This window comes from Myxine glutinosa, chromosome 1 (assembly GCF_964187855.1).
Source record: "Myxine glutinosa chromosome 1, kmMyxGlut1.1, whole genome shotgun sequence".
Taxonomy (NCBI): Eukaryota; Metazoa; Chordata; class Myxini; order Myxiniformes; family Myxinidae; genus Myxine; species Myxine glutinosa.
The window spans coordinates 299,093,655-299,115,125 of NC_136261.1; the positions used below are offsets into that span (position 1 = coordinate 299,093,655).

A 21,471-nucleotide genomic window follows, 5' to 3' on the forward strand; every position below is an offset into this window, starting at 1 on the left:
AAAGTAAGAAAGGTGCCTGGATTCGTAAGAAAAGTGACCATGACATGCCTGGATTAGGTCTCATTCAACATCCAACTGCATGTCTTTGACTGCAATACGTTCCTGACTTAGTTGATCTGGACAAGTATATCGTACCACATGCCTAGCCATATGAGGAATCTGAAAGTCCCCACTTCCTTCACTAGGCCCATTGCCACGCTGTAACATTTAGCATCCTTTCCTTTTTGCAGTGTCAGCCAAACTCAGTAGTACAGCATAGCTTATGTGAGCCTAATGCCGAGTGTGTTAAGAAAGAATATAACGCTGGCTGGCATCCTAAAGGTACTTCCGCAAGATGGAGGAAATGACGTAAAATCGAATAAATAATTCATAGTAAATTTCATTCCATTTACTTTGAGTTCGTTGGAAAGCTATTTAACAAGAAATAAAAACGTTTTTTTTAAATGAAAAAGGATGTAGGGATGTTACTGGAAAAAGTATGGAAACAAGAAGAAATGATCGATTATACTTGGGAAAAAAATCAATGTCTGTTTAAGCATAAAGATACAGGGTTCTATTTTAAAAGTCCGTCTATCTTTTTGAATTGAATGAAGATGTTTAATGTATGGCAGCAGGAACCATTTAAGATTTTATCATAAAGCGTGATGGACACGGAAGGAGCACATAACCAACAACAACAACAACAACAACAACAACAACTCTGCCACTAAAGGTCCGGTTTTTGTGTGTTTCACTGCATTTTTCATCCTCATTGAGATTTACAGATAGATATGCCATGTGGTTGTGAAGTGCAACATGATGTGTTTGATTAAACCCATCAGTGAAGTGATTGGGAGCTGGTAGGCATGCAGGATAGTGTTATTGGAAACGTCTATGTCGCACAACTGGACTTTAAAGAAAGCTGATGTGGGAGGCCCCTATTTGTGGGTGGCCCCCAGTGGCTGCGGACTCGTGGGCGCCTAATGTTGAAAACATTATGGGCCGTGTGATCCCGTAGTATAGATTCCTTTCACAATAGCTATGTGTATCGAGCTAAGTTGCATTGTAAAACGTGCACCGAGGAGGCGGTGTGTTAACTTTAGGACAGTACAAGAGTAAGTTCTTTGTGTAAAACCTCCTGTTTTTGAGCAAGGCCTGGTGAGCACTTGGGCAGGAAGGCATCGAAAAGCATTACACACTTTTAAAGGCAACATTACGGACTGTTATCTGGCGCACGAGAGGCCATGGTGGCGAGGTCGGCTGTAAAGCCCTGGCTGAGTGGACAATTTTTTTTTTTAAAGCACTCCTCACAGGGCAGTGTGGCTTGAAGAAAGTCGCTGTCCACACGAGTGGGTGGCAAATAAGAGGGACTCGCTGTGTATGAGGGTGGTCCCAATATTCACGAAGGCTGTATTTGCGCTGCGCACCGCAGTTGTCCGGAACCGGACCTTTCAAGAGGCAGCTTTGTTCATCACCATACATTTCCTCATTGCCAGCCACCAGCCCTAGGCCGCACTAGCTTGCACGGATAATACCGGACCCGAAACCAGCTCGTGCCTTGTTCAAGCCCTCGCTGTTTCTCCATTGTTGTGTGAGTATTGGTAATAATTTTTGGCGCCATAGTGGGTTATTTCTCTTCTTGTACATAGGTTTGCATGCCCCCTCGGTCCTACCTGTGTCGGTCGACCACTAAGTTTGTCCATTTTATTGATAGCACCTTGCTAACCTTTATCTCCGTATTTATTTTTGCAATATACCCATTTTAAGTATAAGAGACGTTTTCCCACCTTTCGCCTCCCACGCGTTGCACTGCCAGGTTCGGCCACCACTTGTGTGATCCTGGGGGAGTTGGAGTTGCAAGATTGAATGCCATAAACTAAATAAACCATTTCGAAATCCACGGAAGTCTTATAACCACAGGTCAGAGTGGTAATTTACTATTCAATCGTTCACTGCCATTTGGAACATTATTTGATCACGCAATAGGGAGGGAATTAAAAGAAAGGAAACAAGAAAAATGTAAGGAGAAAGAAAGAGAATCCAACTATATAAAATACAGCTAAGCAATTCTCTCCATGTACGTCTGAAAATCATAGAAAGAAAACACGGCGGGGCCAAACTCTACAAAATTTTGCATACATGCTGGAGGTACAAAGGGTCCTGTCTTGGGTGCAAAGGAAATACCACCAACAACCCGTAACCCCCACACCCCCTCCCACGAGGGTGTGGTTCCCTCTAGGTGGGTCATCATAGCGGGAAGATCAGATTTTTCTAGCTATATTAAAATAAGGGAGTTATCTGTATGTGTGTATGTCTGATCATAATAGAATCAAATGGTTGGGCTAATCTGGGGAGGTAACTTGTAATTTTCGCCTGCACATGTGGAATAGTGCAAGTGGTGTAACCACTGATCCCTGCCGAAGGGAAAGGTACTGACATATGATTAATTCAAAACCATTTATTGTATTCCTAATGTGGCATCACTGTCGCTAACTAACACTTTTTATGAAATGATGGTACATATTGGTTACAATGTTGTGACATTCCACATTTTTTTGCAAGTTCAATGGAGGATTGTAAGCGTTCACTCTAGGCCTCAGGTGGCAATACAAGACATCACAGAGTGGCCAATTGGTTTTGTATTGAGGCTTTTGGCTGGCCACTACCAGATTTTTAACAATGATATCTCAAAATGAATTCTGAAAACACAGCAATACAACGAGGTGGGTTTTCATGCTGGTAGTCCTCATCAAAGTATTATTTCAAAGCTGGTAGTGCAGTATTGTGGAAAATGTAAGAAGAAAGCTTTAAAAAGCACATCGGCAAGAAGGATGGCTGAGAGGTATGCACACTCATCTTCGAGCTGTCTAAGCCTGGGTTTGAATCTTGACCCAGCTGTAAACTCTCACCCTGGTGTTTTGCAGGCAGGGCAAGGCATAAATATGTGCGCCAGACATTGGATGGACGTCAACTGGGTGTCTGTCTAGTAGCATTAATCAGTAGATGTTAAAGATCCCACAGTATCCTTTGCAAGGAGTAGGAGAATAATCACTGATATTCGAGCAAATTTTCCAATTTCTGCCTGGACTGGCTGCTGGGAAGGCAATGGAAAAACCATCCAGAACTACTTCAGCAGCCTCTACGCTCTGTAAAGAGTATGGGATGATGATAGGCTCTTTTGCAGTGTGGGGAAAAATATGCACATGCAGGATGAATGTGTTCATTTAAAGTTTGGATGTGCTGTCAAAATACTTTTGCTAATACACAGAGAGAGAAAAAGAGAGACAGTGAGACAGAGAGACAGAGAGAGAGACAGAGAGAGAGAGAGAGACAGAGACAGAGACAGAGAGAGAGAGAGAGAGAGAGAGAGAGAGAGAGAGAGAGAGAGAGAGAGAGAGAGAGAGAGTCCAAATCTCAGCATGTTAGCCCATGTAACATGTAGATTATCCTCAGTTAAAGACACAATAGAGACCCAAATACAACCTTCAAGGAACATGCCGTCACACGTTAATATCAAACATTTTGAAAGAGGAAAGGTGCAAGAGGTCTGCCTCTGAGAACATTGGCAGGTTTCCTGACATTTGCCTCCACTACAAGTTCTGCTGGCACTCCCATCAGGAAGCCCAGGATGCTCAGGGATAAAAGCCTACCTATCCAAACTGCTGCTTAATTTGCTGTGACTTCATGGTGTCAGGCTTTGGTGCAGGAGGTAATTGTAAAAAATTTATTATGTGCTTTTGTAGTTCAAGCACAAAGGAGGAAAATCATCCAAAATAAGTTGCAAACAGGGATAAACTAGAAAGCATCTGAAAATGCAAAGCCTATCCGTATCCATTTGTCTTCATCATCATCATCATCATCAGCCATCTTCATCTTCTTCCGTATGCTCAAAATAACAAAAACAGTTTAAAAAATACAACATGAAAATTGATGATTTCATGCAGCCTTGACCTTTTGAGTTTTAGATCTAAAAAAAAAAAAATCAGCTTCTAGCTTTTGATTGGTGAACCAATTTAGTGACCCAATATGCAAATACTTTGTGTGAAAATTGGCAATTTTATGTTCCTTGACCTTGACTTGTGGATCACTTGTGGACCACTTGACCAGTAGATCTAAAAAAAAAAAAAATCTATCAACTTCTAGCTTTTGATTTGTGAACCAATTTAGTGACCCAATATGCAAATTCTTAAAATTATTTCAGGTCAATTGGATGAAAATTGACGATTTTATGTAATGCTGACCTTTGACCTTTTGGCCAAATTATTTATTTGCCTTATCCATATCATAATAAAGCTGTGGTGTAAATTTGATGACAATAGCTCAAACAATAAAAAAAAGTTATGGCTCGGACACACACACACACACACACACACACACACACACACACACACACACACACACACACACACACACACACACACACACACACACACACACACACACACACACACACACACACACACACACTTACAAAACACAGCAGGAGACGGGCTAATTAAACATGAATGTGTTAAATTGTATGAAGTTGTTACCATAACATCTGTTAATCGAACAGTCAGTGCTGGTTTAAAATACAAAAACGTTTCCAGCACAATGTTTACTGTGAGTGCAAGGAGACATGTCGTACAGACACTTAATGCAAGTAACCATGGTAACACCATTTACTGACAAAATACCTGCTCTGTGTTTCAACATTTAGGGAATGAGAATCAACCTCAAACTGTCATCCCAGTATCATGCAAAGTAGATGATGCATCATGAAGCATGCCATATTTTTGGGAAAAAAAAAAAAATTCAAATGCACCAAATGAACAAATCCCTTCTGACCCGAGGCTCATGATGTTGGGATCACGGGTTCAAATTCCTATCAAATGTGTTGATTTCTCTTTCATTTATATACAGTATATGGTCATTTAAGTTGTTAAGTACGCCGATCTCTTATATTGATGGTGTTGTCCAGCATGAAATTTATATACAACTTCAAACATAAGCCTTGGACATTGTTGGCCAAAACAGGAACACAAGAAGGAACATTTTTTTGTACACAGTGTTGAGGCTCGCGGAGGAGCTGGAGTACAGAAAGGACCAGGATGTAAGAGAACGAAAAGAACAGCAGGAAGAGTGGGATGGGGAACAGCAACAGCAGGGCTGACGGACAAAATAGAAGGAGTGTTGCAAGTCACAAAGCCTCCCCCGTGTTTAACAATAGGCTGAAAACATTGCGTGTTGTAACGTCCCAGGTCTTTGGTGCATGATCTGGTGGCACTATGATACAAAAAGTTCAAACTTCGATTCATCAGACCAGAGTGCCCGATTACATTGTTCAGTCGCCCAATCTTGGTGTTACATTGAAAATTTCAATCTTTTCACCTTATCCTGTGGCGTCAGCAGTGGTTTCTTTGCTGCAAATAGCCTTTTGTTCACAGTGCTGGATGAAATGTTCTGTTTAAGGTCTGCTCTCATTTCATTTGTCAGCTACCCACTTGATTTCCATAATCTGAGGAACGTCAAGTGCTTGTCTTGCTATGGCGAGATTTTTCTTGGTCTTCCAGGCCCGTTTTGTCTTATACCAGGCAAGTTTCGAATCTTTGAATCCATCAACAATCCATCAACAACTTTTTGAGATATCCTACTACACTGTAATAATATGCACTAGTGTAGCAAAAATAAAATTCCGTGAAATTCCGAATTAATTATACATACTTGAAGGTAACTATGATTTAAAATTGACTTTCACAGAAATTTGAATCAATATCGACCTATATTGAACACTTCTAACTTTCCACAAATGCTTAATGGGGAATAGCACCACAAAAGTGAAAATAACCCAAACTTTTGCACAGAGCTGTACACACACACATATATATATATAGATATCCTCCTCTTATCTCCCAGTTATATATGAAAACATATATATCTCCCAGTTATTACTTTTTACTTTTATTAGTACTTACTTTTTCCACATGCGAAATTTGCATTTATGTTTATTTAAATTATACAATGGGCTACAAAATGTAAATGTTTCATGATATTTGTTATATTATATCACCTTTATCTATCAATATTGTTGAAATGAAGATCAAATAGCTGTATGTTGAAATATGTTGAAAATGTCAAAACTTTACATGGGGTGTACTTACTTTTTCATGTGACTGTATATATATTTATATATATATATATATATTTGTATACTAAGTCGAGGCTCATATACGAGCTAACAAATGTGAACATATAATAAAAGGAGCGGGAGATAAGAGGGGAGGGAGAGGGAAGTACAGTACCAGTAAGGAACAGGGACATCGGGAGATCTGTGGAAGGGAGAGGGCTGTTTGGGATACATGGGATAAAAAAAAAAGATTGACACTACAAGGACTTCCAGAAAAAAACTGCACTACTACCACAGGTTTGGGGCCAATCCCACCAAAAATGAGGACACTACAAGGACTTTTCCTTCCAGGAAAATCTGTCTGCTGGACACAGTGACGTGTCGCTTATAACTCAATATCTTACAAACACACAATCAGCCATTCCTTATCAACTGTTTCATTGGAGTGGTTGCTTGAGTGGTTAAGCCACTTTGCAAGTGCTCTAAAAGTTGCTTGGTAATAGCTGCCTTCTACTCTGAGCTCCCAAGGTTAATTGTGATGAAACTTTATTGGATCACATTTTTCAGCACAATACACCTTAATAGGGGTCATTTTCTGACAATTCACAACTTATAAACACACAAGCCTCATGGGAAAAGGATGAGAGTCCAGAGGGAGGGGTAGGATGGGAGGAGGCAGGGAATGGAGTGGTGTGGGAGGAGGGGGATGGTGGGAGGGGAGTGGGTGGAATGGGAGGAGGGGAGGTAGGGGAAGGGGTGTTGTGGGAGGATAGGAGGGAGGGGAGAGGTTGGGATGGGAGGAGGGGGAGGGATGGGAAGGGGTGGTGTGAGAGTCCGGAAGGACGGGAAGGGGTGAGATGACGGAGGGAGCGGCTGGGAGTCCGGAGGGAAGGGGTGGGAGTCCAAAGGGAGGGGGTGTGGGGTGGGAGGAGGAAGGAGAAAGGGTGGGGTGGGAGTCCAGAAGAAAAGGGTGGGAGGAGGGACCTGGCCTTACCGTCGTTGGGTACCATTGCTAGTATCTCTATATTTTCATTCCAAACAGCATCATTCCAATCATAAATTAATACTGTAGTATTAATATAACAAAGTGTAATGTTAAATCACGATTGTATTGAGATATTATCAAACCAGTGAAGTGCTGTCATCTGTTCACTTCCTGATTCAGGAGCAGGTCTGTGTCGATCGGATTTCAAAATCATAATTTTCTTGAGAAACTTATGAAACCATCCTATCTACCTCACGACACACGCTGTGACCCCCAAAACATTCCACAGAATGTTTGATGGGGCTAGCCCCAAAATTGAGGGAGTAGTTTTTGGACGGACAGACGGACAGACAGACACTCTTGCTTTACAATATAGCTGTGGGTTTTTTTATTTTTGGAAAACAATCAATATATCCTTAATACTGTGACATTATTTAAGAGAAATATTGACAGTCAATCAGCTTTAATATGGTCGCCTCACCTGGCAAGCATTGTAGAAAAGCTGATGTTCGAACTTCTTGATGCCCAATATTTGCTGAAACATCTCATATAGTTGCTCCTTGCTCAAGATGAGCTCCGATGCTATGGCAGCTGGTGTTCGGCCTGGAAGCTTCCGTGCGTCCTCGTCACCACGATAAATCGTGTCAAATTTAGCCATCCATGAGCTAAGAACGGTTTCCTTGCTGAGTCCATCAATTTCTGGTAGGTTGCGCACCCTCTTTTCAATATGTTTCTTGAAGACCTCGCGAAAGTCATTAGCCGAACAACCACCGCTCTGGACCATGTGGCTGACACGATCACTCTTCAAGAAGACCTGATGTGTTGGAAGAAAGATATAAATAATTAAATTTGCTTATCTCGTGCTGTGAGTGAGTAAACAGTTTCACACTCAGTTGTTACACATAAGTGACAAGTTGTATGGAAATAACATAAAGGGTCAGTCATGGCCTATTGTAAATACATTGGAGTAGCATCTAGCAATTCTGCATTCGACCTCAAAAAGAGCAACGTTGTTCAGGATTTATACTCCATGCTTGTGAAACGGAACTTATCTCGGGGCATTCACGACGTTGCTATTGTATTTTCACCAGAAAACCAGCAGGCTCACTAATGACCTTTGGGGGGGGGGGGGCTTCTGCCCGTTCCACATATCCTGGTCTTCGTGGACAGTTTGCACTTTTTGGTCGACTTTTAGTGCCCTCAGGGCAACTTACTATGGGCACAAACAATATGGTCAATGAAAAGGGCAGCACCAATCCCCCCTGCAACAAAGTGAGAAAATAAAATAAACGATGATTGGGCAGACATCCAGGATACAATTATTGGGTTAAGTTCTTAGAAAGTTAATAGAAAAAATTGACAAGCAGGTTTAATTTAAAAAACAGCTTTTCAGGACAGAATATTGGTTTGAGTATGGGAAAAATTGGCTTGAGTGCAAATTACAGGGGTGAAAGGCAATCGCTCAACATGGAAATGCCAATCAATTATGAGCAATCAATTTGTCCTGGAGTTGAGAGAAGGAGTTCCACGCTTCATTACATATTACTGCATTTTAAGACATATTAATGACAAGATTTTCTCGACGATAAAAAAAAAAACGTTAAACGATTTGCTACATCTCACCTTCAATCAAACGCGTTAGCTTTCTGCCGAAACATTACAAATGTCACCCCTTTCTACTGCAAAACCCACTCCGCTCACCCATACTCTTTTCTACCAGAAAAAGATGATTCTTAAGAATAGCCTGTGGAGAGTTTTATTGGGCCTGAAAACCCGTAAAATATCACATATGCAATAAGCATCTATCTTCGTATTCTCACTTTAATTTTGGTTTCAATCATACGTACGCAGCACCTCGCGCACTAACCTGCATATTTATAGGGTGCAGCTATGCAGCGCATCCTGTAGATTGGATTAAAGGCAGAAAAAAATTGGAAGGGTACCAATACATAATGGCCTACTCTTTCTAAAGGTACCATTGGGTCTTTGAAATCCCCAAGAAAATTCCAGCAGATAGGGCAGCACGCTTGGCATTCCCTTCGAAACAGGACATACTCAATGATGAGCTAGCAGGATAACATAGAGGTATGCACAGCCACCTCTGAGCTCTCTAGGCTGAGTTTGAATCCAGACCCAGCTATAAACTGTCATCCTGGTATTTCACAGACAGGGTGATTCATAAATGTGTGTGCCATCCCATGGATGGATGTTAAGTGGGGCATCCCGTCTGCCAGCATTAATTGGTGGACGTTAAATATCCCACGGCGTTCTTCGTAAAGAGTGGGTGAGCTATCACCGGCCCTATGAACAAATTACAAGTTCCTGCCATAACATGCAGGGGGCACTGCCTAAGCAGCACAGCTGTGCCCCCAGCAAATGATGGACTCACAGCCATGTACTGTATATTGTTACGTGCTCCTCCCCAACCCAGGGTCACGGTGTACCTCCGAGCCCCAAGAGGAGTCACGGCAGAAAAATGTGTTATTCTGTATGTCAAAGATCAATGGTGAAACCACACCAATTGTTACCAACAAACAAATATTGTATTAAGATCACACAAGAATAACAGTACAACAACAATAGTAATCAATTGTACAACCAATATATATTTCCTATGATGGTACCATCAGGTTCGTACAATACAGTGCGTATAAAAAAAAGGTATTCCGAATTCAAGGGGTTAATATGCAAAGGTTATTTATTTTGACAATTTACATGTGGTTTACTAATTAAGAGGAGATCCTCAGCTTTCCATTGATGCCTTCCATGCATCAATGCTGTCACACATGACCGAGTACATGTTCATTGAAAATGACAAGTTCAAATCGCATTTTTACGCAGTTATGCAGTTATGCTGCAGAGTGCGGACACGGACACACGGACACACACACACACGGACACACACACACACACGGACACACACACACACACACACACACACACACACACACACACGACGAATATAGTGGTCACTTGATAACTCGTTAACCAATTGTTGTTGTACGGCCTGGCACTGTTCTTTCAAACAAGCCCTCAGCATGGAGACAGCCAATTGATTCCGCAGGAGTGACCCATAGATGCCCCACATCCAGGATGGTGCACCCTGCCTTCCCGAAGTCAGGGCCACGACAGAGTTAGAGACAGATACAAGAGGGAAAGGGCCGGCCCATGGGGACCGATTGGCACTGACCATAACCGCGCTGCTCTGACGAATCCGGGCAGCAGGGGAGAATGGGGAAGATTTGGCCCCCGACCAGCATTGTGGGGTACAACCACCACGAAGAGGCGTCCTCGATAATCGTACAGCATATAGTTAACAAGGAATCAAGCGCAGATTAGAAAGCTCAAAAGTGACTCCACTCCCTCAAAGTTAATTGCAAGTGCGATTTTTCCTTAATTATGAGCAATTTCCACGCAGGGAAAAACAGAAAGTCAATCTACCAAATACATTTTCAACATCCTCAAAAGTCCATGAAATGATCAGCAAGTTCTTCACAGACAAGTAGAGAGATATAATACAAGAGTGCCTGTTCATATTGAAAGGTTAGAATTTCAAAAGAACTTTGTAAAACAATAACACGACGGTATTAGGTCAACAAATGAATTGGTGACCACCAATTCACACCCCATATTTGGATTCATAGATGAAGGTTCAAAAGCAACGGTAATGCCACCAATTTATATCTTTCAACAAAACTCTTAACCGTCGAGTTCATTTGCAAACAATATAAAGGATTTGCTTTGTTTCCGGGCAGTCGCTTAACCAAGTGAGAAGCCATTTATTTATGCCAACAACATTATTACCATTACAAATTCGCCCATCTGGTCCATGCGTTCCAGTTCACGCAAAATGCCTATAAAATACAACTCTAGATAACATGAAAGAAGGATTCCCTGCTTATAATTCGAGAGTATCGGGTATAAAAACACGCCATGTAGTTACTCTCAATCAAATCGCAAGATGGCTATTGGAAATCATGCAACGTTTGCATTCTCTGTAAGAGCCGAGACAACTGTGTTAACTTTTTATTTAAGTTGAAATTGATTTTAGAACATGCTCTTTTTACATTTCCAGAATCGTAAGTCCTTATTCCGATTTTGTTATTATTTTATCATTAAGATATATTGTATCATTATTTTTATATTCATATTATGCAATACGCAGTTTATATGGGAATACTAAAGGGCAATAACAAAATTGAAAATCTTGAGATTTGAAAAGAACATCGATCGTGCAATTATTTCTCAGTCACAACACCCCTACCCCTGGGCACCCCAAAACCCACCACAACCACCACCAGCAGCACAGCAGCAGCACAGCAGCAGCCCCCCTCACCAGAGCAAATTAAATCCATGATGCACATTCGAGCAACTCCACTGTGCAAGGGCATTCAATTGCTTTTGGCAAAACGTGTTTTCTTATGGTTGATTTGTCACGCAAGACTTATTGGACCAGGCCCAGAGGTTTGACCACTCGGATCTGGGCCCAAAAGGGACAGCCACATATATTCCAAAATCAAAACACGAAGCAATAAACCAAAGGAACAACAACAAAAACGATAGCAAAGGTGTGATGTATTTTTTTTTTTTTAACTGTTACTTAAATGTATGTTATTTATCAAGTACCTTACACACCCAAACCAAAGAAGCGCAACAAGTACCATAATCGTTCGCATCAGGAAAACATTTCTACTCCTGTTTAACTGTTTCAGGGAGCCTTTCTTAAGATGGAATGACACAGGGCCATCAGTAATATATCTGCTCATGGAAGAGCAAGGTGACAGAAGGTAAAGTGGCAAGGAATTGACAGTTGGTAACAGTTGGACACAATAAGCAGGTGAGTGAACAAAAACACAAAAGGAGAGAGAGGAAGGGAGGAGAGACAGTAACCTGCAAGAAGAGGGTTCGTTAACATTAGGCAGGGTTAATGGATGTAGGGATGGAAGATGGCATGAGATTGTGGTGTACCACCATCTGCTTGAGACATTGAGGGGGAGATTGAACAGCCTTAGGAATGTGGTTTAAGGGGTGAGGGAGGGACGAGGAACAAAAGAGTTAGGTGTGCAGTAACCTGGATTTTGAGAGTTGATGCAAGAGGGGGTTACTGGAAGAAAACGTGCATTCTGGAGTTACTTGGGAGGGTTGGAGGGCTGAAGGAGCAGAAGGAGGAAACGAGAGCAGGAGAAGTGTTATGGGGTTTGGGAGAGTTTGGGGAACAAAGACCATCAACCTGTCTGTGTGTGGCAGTAAAAAGCTTGGCATCTTTGTGGGAGATCCCAATATTGAGAGCTTTCAATTTCACTGATTCTCATGCAGATGTGAAGCTGGGGCACGAGCACTGAGGGGAGAACAATACTCCGCTGATATATGGACAAGGTCTGCAGCTGGCTTTGAGGAGTCAACTTTGTGATTGGTCAGCCCCAGAGAGGTCATGGATGATGGGGAGGACCATAAGTTCAAGAGACTGAACCTCTTCCAGTCACAGATGATGAAAATAGAGAGGTCGGCTCATTTGATGATCCTTACAAGTGACGGGTTAAAGATGGAGGTTTGCTAGAATTGAGACATATTCCTTTATCAGACAAGTACAGTATCTAATAAATTCCAGCTCAGCAGAGTGTTACAGCGCTACTGTCCACCTGCCAGTGGCATGGGGAACTGTATGGCATAATATAGTCATCATGCAAAAAAGGAAAAGAGGATTTTCCAGTGCATCACAACCATCATTTGTGTTGACGAGAAGTCTCTCTATGGGAGCAGCCAATGGGGTTGCGTTATTATCCTTATTCAAATGCGTAATTCAAAATACATCTCCAAAATACCTCTTGCTGAATAATTCAAAACACCTTACTGCACTGGAAAACGTGGGAACAGGAATACTGTACTGCAAAGGGTGGGGACTTGTAATACCCTCTCCCACCAGGAGTGGCGCTACACGATACACAGAATGCTCCTCCTCTCCCCCCCAAGACCACCAGCACTAATTGGGGTCATGCTGATTCTATGTAGCAAGTCTGGATGTAATAGACTGAGAAATGTCGGGGCGGTAGAGCGATAAACACACACACACCAGTTCGTGAATTATGGTAAGGATGAGCAACAAGAGTGGGACCCACACACAACCTTGGGGGCACTCCAGCCTTCATTGGGATAGAGAGTGATTTGTGCCGAATCTTCCCATTCAAGGACCTTGATGTCCTTTTTTATTTATTTATTGATTTATCAACATTAATTCGACTGATTCGCCGATTGCTTGCCAAATAAAACCTTTTTCGCAACTACGAGCATTGTTAGTTCACGAGTTATCAAACAGAGTGACCACTATATTCGTCATGTGTGTGCGTCTGTCGGTGTGCGTGTGTCTGTGTGTGTGTGTCTGTCTGTCTGCAGCATAACTACTCGATGATATCATCCGATCTTGATGAAACTTGGGTGCGAGGTTGATATCATGATCTCGTTGTGTCCTGCCTAGAGTGGGCGTATAGCGTCCATTGTGGGCGGAGCCACGCTCAAATAAGATGTCTTTTTAGGGGGTAATCGAGTTCAAGCTACATCTTCTCCGAAGGGTTTGGTGGAATCTGACAGGGGTTTCGGTATTTGGTTAGACCAATGTCATGTGTCTAGCCCCACGGAGCTCGATTTTTCATTTTCGCCCCAAGGTCACGAAATTGAGAAAAGTCGATTTTTGATGGTTTTATTACATTGTTCGCTTCCTGATAGGGTGAAATGTCATACATGATCTTATATTATCATATACATAAGGAAATACAAGTTTTCCAACAAATTTCAGAATCCTCGACCTTTGACCTTTGAAGGTCACAAACGTCAAAGTTTCAAAGTTGTCGGAATCAAATCGAATTTTCGGTATTGTGAAGCTAACTAACCTCATAACTGATTCTACATTATTTTCTATCTCATTTCAAGGTCAGTAACCTTCGTTTTGACATTTCAAGGTCACAAAGGTCAAATTTTCAAAGTTGTCGGAATCGAACCAAATTTTCGGTATTGTGTAGCTAACTAGTCTCATAACTGATTATACATTATTTTCTATCTTAATTCAAGGTCAGTAACCTTCGTTTTGACATTTCCGGGCCTGGTCTGTCCGGGCCTGTTTCAGTTATAGTCCGTCCTTTGTCATTGAATACTGCTCGCTCGTGAACCATCGTCGTCTCCTGACTTGTTTCATTCTACTTTCGGAAACAATTCCTGCACAGGCAAATTATGAGAGCCATGTTCTGACAAACTGGGTGGAATTAAACAACAGGAAAGCTTTGGTTATTTTCTTTTTAAATGACCAACTTGAGTGGTTGCTGTAACAAACGTAATCGACATTGGCTTAAATGCCAAAAGCAATGGAGTTATTTCACATTAATTGATTCATTTATAAAGAAATGAAACATGATGCAAAATAAACAGAAATGTTTGAATAAAGAGCTGGTCAGAGACAACTTAAATGATCCTCTCGGGCTTCGAGTGATTACGTATCAATATTTTGGTTTGTCGGGGATTGAATCAGCTCCAGAATCCTACAGTTTTAAATTGCCACAACAAGGAGCATAATTAGCTTGCATAAACTTTTTTTTTCAATAGTCTTTGGTACAGTTCAATTATATATTTTCTTGAGACTTCCTGTCCCAATTGGGATTGCAAAGCTTAATGAAATGCACCACCCAGTGCCCAATTTAACACAGAAGTGCACAATTATTGGAAGCAACAGTGGTATATTTTTGGAGATTATCCTAATTGTGCTTTTCAAGCTCTTCTCTGACTACAACCTCTTTTTCTTCCTCACCCCACTCAACGAGCATGATACTGACAGATGAATGAGCAAAACCAATGTTATTCTTTTCTCTTTTTTTGTATACTTAGTTGAGGCTCGTATAAGAGCCAACACATTGATCATATACTCGTAATAAAGGGAGCTGGAGACAACAGGGGGAGAGAGAGGGAAGCACAACAACAGTAGGGAACAGGGACAGCAGGAGATCTGTGGAAGGGAGAAGGCTGGGGTGGCGTGCATGGGATAAGCAAGATGGACACTGCAAGGACTTTCAGGAAAGAAAACAGGGAATTTGAAGGAGGTGGATTTCGGGTGGATTAACAGGGGTAGAAAATATCAAGGTTTTGGATGGGGGAATTTTTTTTTGTGTATTTAGTCGAGGCTCATGTAAGAACTAACATATAAAATGTATAATAATCTGCAAAGTTACACTTGCCTTTTTTCCACCCATTAACCTTGGGCACAAATCTTCCCATTCTCCTTTGCAAGTCTTCATCTGAAAGAGTTTTCTTCCACAAAGTTTTCAACTGGTTCATTGAAGGACTGGATCTTCATTTCTTTCTGCAGCACTTCTCAAGCACACTTCCGCTTCCGGTTTTGCCGGTGGGGTCGCGTGTTTTTCCAAGCTCTCCACGCTATCACAAAGTTAAGAATTTTTGCCATTTGTATTTTTGTCAAAACTGTATTTGTATTTTACGGTATGTGTGCCTACTGTGTGTTTCCAGTTAGATCTCGGTGTAAATCGTGCATGCCTGTGAATAATCGTCGGTTGGTTCCTGCCGTGTTTTTCAGGCTTGGTTTTCCAGGCCTCGAGGCTTTGTTGTCTCATCTCGGCGGTCGTTTGTGGTCCATTTTTCTTTCGTTCTCTCACTGTTTTTTCTCGTCTTTTTTTCACCCCATACTTCCCCGAACATCTTACCCTTTGTTTAAATTATTTAAAGAAAAAAAAAAAATCTAATTTCCTTCTCTCCCCGTGTTCATTCGTTCTTCGACCACGTGTTTTGCCCCACCCGTTTTTTTTCTCTCCTTCCTTCATAACTCAATCCTCTCCAGCTGACACCTTTCCAATTCCAGTTCTCACCATACTTCTTCAACTTTATCCTTCTTCCTCTGATCCACTTTCACCTAACCTTCAAAAAAACATTAACAAAGAATTTAAAAAGTAGGCCTCTACTCCCGTACTAACACATTTGCTTATAGACCTCCCTGTTCCTTCGCTCCCTGCTCTCCTGGCTGTCAATCTCCTATTCTTCTGTTCCTGCTTCAGAACCTGTGCTGGAGTCTTTAATCCCCCTTAGGAATCCTTCATGCCCTCATTTAGGGAATTTCCCCAGATAGTTTTCACGGTTTAGTTTTAAAATGTTTAAACTTTCCCCTGAAGTGTTGTATTCTGTTGTATATTATTAACACACTAATCTACTTCTTCTTTAAAAGGTTGTTTTTCGATTTGCTCACCAAATCTCTTCATTTCAAACAAAAATTCAATCTATTACAGTTCTTCCTTCCTACATTCCCTAAACTCACCTGAATTCCACTCCTCCTCCAACGTTTTCAAACGGATCTCTGACTTGAAAATCACAAGAAACCCATTTTGCAATAAATGTTCGTTTTCCATTAATTGTCCAACACTTTCTAAAATCCAAACTCATCCTTCCCCTCCTAAACCCCCCCTCACCCCTCCCCTCCCCTCCTAAACTCCCCCCTCACCTCCTAAACTCCCCTTCAAATCTCCCCACCCTCATTTTTTTTCCAATTCTCGCCTCTCACCCCACCTCCTCAAAGCGTCCTCCCCGCTTCCTCTCCCTTCCAACTCTTACCTCCATCTCCTCCAACCTTCTTCCTCACACTCCCCCCTCACCCCCTCAAACAGCACCTCACTGTGCCTCATCCAATCACCATCAAACCTTTTGTCCTCCTCATCCTTCCCTTTCTCCTAACTCCTCTGAAATCTCAAACACAACCAACAGCTCTCCCTCCCTACCCATCCTCTTCCTCATCTTACCCTACCCCTCCTCTCCCCTGTCCTGTATCTGATGCTCTCTCTTCCTTAACGGTATGGACCTCAAACATCCGGGGCCTTTGCTCAAAACCTGATTGATCTCTCCATACAGGTTGCTTCTGACAAATCAGACAATCTGCTTAACAGAAACTTTCCTCCTTAAATATGTCTCTGATGCCTTAACATCTCTCCCTGGTTACTCCCTCCTCCGGTATGATAGACCTGAGCCTCGTCCTGGGGGGGGGGGGGGGGGGGGTTGCAATCTTTATCAAAAACTCCCTTTTTTTTCTTCTTTTTTTTTTGTATACAAGATCGAGGCTCGTGAAAGAGCGAACATTAATCACACAGAAAGACAAACAGACACACAAAACAAATAACATCGGGGGCGGTAGACAAGATGGGGAGAGAGGGGGAAGGACACAAACACAACATTTGAGAGCAGGGACCGAGAGACATGGAGACATCGAGAGAACTGTGGGAGGGAGAGGGCTTTGGGGGGGAGGCATGGGAAGGGGGGGGTGGGGTGGGAGAGGGGTATAAAACATATGGACACTGCCAAGACTTTCAGGAAAGAAGTTGGAATTTCAAACAAGGTGGATCTGGGGTGAATTAGTGGGGGTAGAAAAGATCAAGGTTTTGGATGGGGAAAGATAAGAGATGGTGGTGAACAGCTGTTTTGAAGACCTGGAGGGAGGAGTGTGATTGAAGTGAGTGTGGGAGTTTGTTCCAGAGGCGGGAGAAAAGAGGAATGAAAGAGTGAAGGTGAGCAGAGAGCCGAGATTTCGGCAGTTTAACCATCAGAGGGTGGCTGGCAGATCTTGTGCGACCTGTAGGAATATTTGGGGGACAGAGCACAGAGAGAGCTGGGGGAGCAAGACCGGAGAGGAGTCGGTAGAAGACAGAAAGACCACCTACCTGCCTGCGGTGAGTGAGTGAAAGGCCCTCAGAGATAGCTTCATCGCGGGAGATTCCAATGATTCTGAAAGCTTTGGATTCAACAGCGTGAAGCCGAGCCAGGTGTGAGGCAGGAGCACCAGTCCATAGGGGAGAACAGTATTCCATTGAGCTGCGGATGAAAGCCTTGTATGTGGTGAGGAGCTCAGGTGTGCCTAGGAAGGCCTTCGCACGACGGAGGATGCCCAGTCGGCGACTGGCTTTGGAGGCCAGCTTGGAAATGTGGTTTTCCCAAGAAAGATCATGGCAGATGGTGAGACCCAAAAGCTTGAGCGACAGAACTTCTTGGAGAGGATTGTTGAGAAAGTAGATGGGAGGGTTGTCCAGTCGATCTTTTCGGAGAGACATAGTAAGAGTGTGAGATTTGTCAGGATTGAAAGACATGTTCCACATGTTTGACCAGTCTGTGATTTTGTCCAGGTCTTCAGAGAGTGAGGAGGCTGCAGACTGCCGATCTGAGGGAAGAGGAATGGAGCGGCAGAGAGTGGAGTCATCAGCAAAGAGATACAGAGGATTTTCCAGAGAGTCGGAGAGATCATTGATAAAGACCAGAAAAAGCACAGGGCCCAGCACACTGCCTTGGGGAACTCCAGCCTGAACGGGAAGGGGAGATGAGAGAAATCCATTCAGGGCCACACGTTGACTACGACCAGAGAGGAAGTCCGCAAGCCATGTGTTACATATTTATGTGAATGTATGTGAATTACCATTCAGGTCTTTGCTTATCCATGTGTAATAGATTAAGGGTTGTTGTGGTTGGAGGGTCAGGAGCCCTTCTGAAAAGTGTCCGGAAACGGAAGTGACCGGAAACGGAAGAGAAAAAGACACGAGGAAGAAAAGCGACGAGTATTCTTTTTCCCTCGCCCGCTCCGACGAAAGGTGGGATCGACCTTGCGCCGCGTGGAAAAGCGGCGTTCCGAAGCCCGTCTGGCGAGAGGAGTTACCGGGACGTGCACCTACCCGGTGGAGACGTCAAGTTGACGTGGGGCCGTGCATCGACCCCGCGTCTGGCACCGTTCGCGGCACCGTCTAAACAGACGCGTACGGGTCGCCCGTTGGGGCCTAACACGCCTTGCAAGCGGCGTGGGGCTTTTGGCTTGCTTTACCGTACCCGCTTCGCGTGGCCAGGAGGGGCTGCAGCCGCGGTGCCTGGTACGATACCTGCCCGGTGGAAACACGTCCACCCGGGGTTCGTTCAACCGCCCGAGTGCGGCGACGCCGACCAGCATCTTGGTCAGGAGGGGCCCAGAGACATTGTGAGGGGCAGAGACCAAAAGGGGGTCGTGAGTACAGAAGTGGACACACATATATAAGATGGCCATCTTAATCATATAGGGAATTGATTGTGGATTGGGAATTGTTGATGGTTGTTTGTGGTTGATTGCTCGGGGAATATATCCGTGATTGTATCCTTGAAATTGTATGATATCCTTACCCTGGAAATATATCATTGAATATCAGTTTCTCTTGGGTGGAATTCATAGGGATTGCGTAGCGAAAGCGCATAGATAATACTACTTTCTGGCGAAGGTCCTCTCACGGTCCGGGGGTCACCGAGACCAGGTAGTCACCGAGGGGACCACGTAACAGAATTGGGGGCTCGTCCAAATTACGATTTGCGGATTCGCAATTGGGTCTACGTCCGGGATCTAAAAGTGTATTTGTATAAAATAATAAAATAATATTTTTATTAATTAAAATTTATTAATTAAGTATTAATTGGTAAATTTTGGGGGAAATTGGGGTAAAGTCTTGGGTGAAGGTTAACAGGTGTTAACGATAGTCACCATGGCGTTTGTGGCACAGAACTTTGCGGTAACACCGAGTGAGGCACAGTTCCGAGCGTTACTAAAGTCGGACCTCTTGAAATTGGCCAAACATTTTAACTTGGAGGTCCGAACTAATTTGAGGAAGGCAGAGTTGCAGGCCACGGTGATACAATCTATGGTGGGATTAGGAACATGGGACGAGTTAGCCTGGGAGTGGCTACCCGAAGAACCAGAAGACGTTGAGCTCCGGAAACTGGAGTTGTAATTACGGAGCCAGGAACGGATCAAAGAAGAAGAAAGGAAAGCAGAAAAGGAAAGAGCAGAAGAAGAAAGGAAAGCAGAAGAGAGGAGAGAAGAGAAACAAGCAGAGGAAAGGAGAGTGGAACGAGAACTCCAGGAAAGGTTAAAAGAAGAAGAAAGGAAAGCAGAAGAGAGGAGAGAAGAGAAACAAGCAGAGGAAAGGAGAGTGGAACGAGAACTCCAGGAAAGGTTAGCAGAAGAAGAAAGGAAAGCAGAAAAGGAAAGATCAGAAGAGGAAAGGAAAGCAGAAGAGAGGAGAGAAGAGAAGCAAGCAGAGGAAAGGAGAGTGGAACGAGAACTCCAGGAAAGGTTAGAAGGGAGAAAAGCAGAGGAGAGGAGAGCTGCAAGGGACCTCGAAGCAGAGGAGAGAAAAGCGGAAAGGGAATTAAAGGAACGTGACATGGAGCTTCAGCAAGAAATCAAATTCAAGGAGCTGGAGTTAATGAGAGAACGGGGAGAGGCACCACCCTTGCTGACGGGGTCGACACCTAACCAGAAAACCTGGGATGTGGGCAGACATGTGAGGCTGGTTCCACCGTTCCGTGAAAAGGAAGTCGCGAAATTTTTTCCACACTTTGAGAAAGTGGCTCGACAATTAAACTGGCCGGAGGAGGCCTGGACCATACTCGTGCAAAGTGTGCTGGTGGGGAAAGCTCAGGAAATTTATTCGGCGCTACCAATGGACCAATGTGCAGATTATGAGGTACTGAAGAAGCACATCCTCAAAGCCTATGAGTTGGTTCCGGAAGCTTACAGGCAAAAATTCAGGAATGCCAGGAAGAGGGAGAGTGAGACCCATGTGGAGTTTGCCAGAGTGAAAGAAAACATGTTTGATCGGTGGTGTGAGTCAAAAGGAGTCGGGAAAGACTTCGAAACATTGCGGGACTTGATCCTGGTGGAGGAATTCCAGCAGTGTGTCCACGAGGACATCAAAGTGTACCTGCAGGAAAAGAAAGTACCAAAGTTGTGGGACGCAGCCACCATGGCAGATGATTATGCCTTAACCCACCGAATAGGGGTCCACAAACCTAACTCCTCGCCTAGACTTCAGCAGGGGAGTTATGGAACACCCGGTGCGGAGAACGACCTTACATGGCGGCGGCCTCGAGATGATTATGGGGACAACTATGATACCCCAACTGTTAGAAATCCGAGGGCTACGGGCCCAAGACAAACTTATTTTTCGGGTGGCTCAAGGCCGACCCCGAGGTTCTCCCCCGGGCCTACTTGTGCTTTTTGCCATAAAACTGGACACTTGATGTCCCAATGTTACCTCCGGAAAAGGGAGAACCCGGAACGGAATCAGTCTAGTGCGACTCCGAATGCACTGGCAAGTGTGAGAAATCATTCTTGGAGAGCAGAGCTGGGGGAAGATTCCCCTGTCAAAGGTACGGCGTCCCGGGAGAACCTTGTTCAGGAGGGCTACAAACATTTCATTTCAGAGGGGTTCGTGTCGCTGGATGGCGACCCGAGTAACCAGAAGCCAGTTAGGGTATTGAGGGACACAGGAGCCCACCAATCGTTGATGCTGGAGGGCATTTTGCCATTGTCGGAGAAGACGGCAACTGGGGTTAGTGCGCTTTTACAGGGGGTCGGGGG

At 43.6% G+C, this 21,471-nt stretch overlaps 1 protein-coding gene across 11 annotated transcripts in view; it reads right to left on the bottom strand.

Annotated features, from left to right (window-relative positions):
• LOC137439290 (calcium-dependent secretion activator 1) overlaps positions 1-21,471 on the bottom strand; it is a 539,275-nt gene that overhangs the window by 325,753 nt on the left and 192,051 nt on the right. For all 11 annotated transcript variants that reach the window (XR_010986881.2, XR_010986892.2, XR_010986883.2 and 8 more), the window contains exon 3: positions 7,552-7,884. Coding sequence is in view for 6 of the 11 variants with exons in the window: in XM_068135050.2 (XP_067991151.1) it covers positions 7,552-7,884 (333 nt within the window). In the remaining 5 variants the exon portion in view is untranslated. The remainder of the gene's footprint in view (positions 1-7,551; positions 7,885-21,471) is intronic.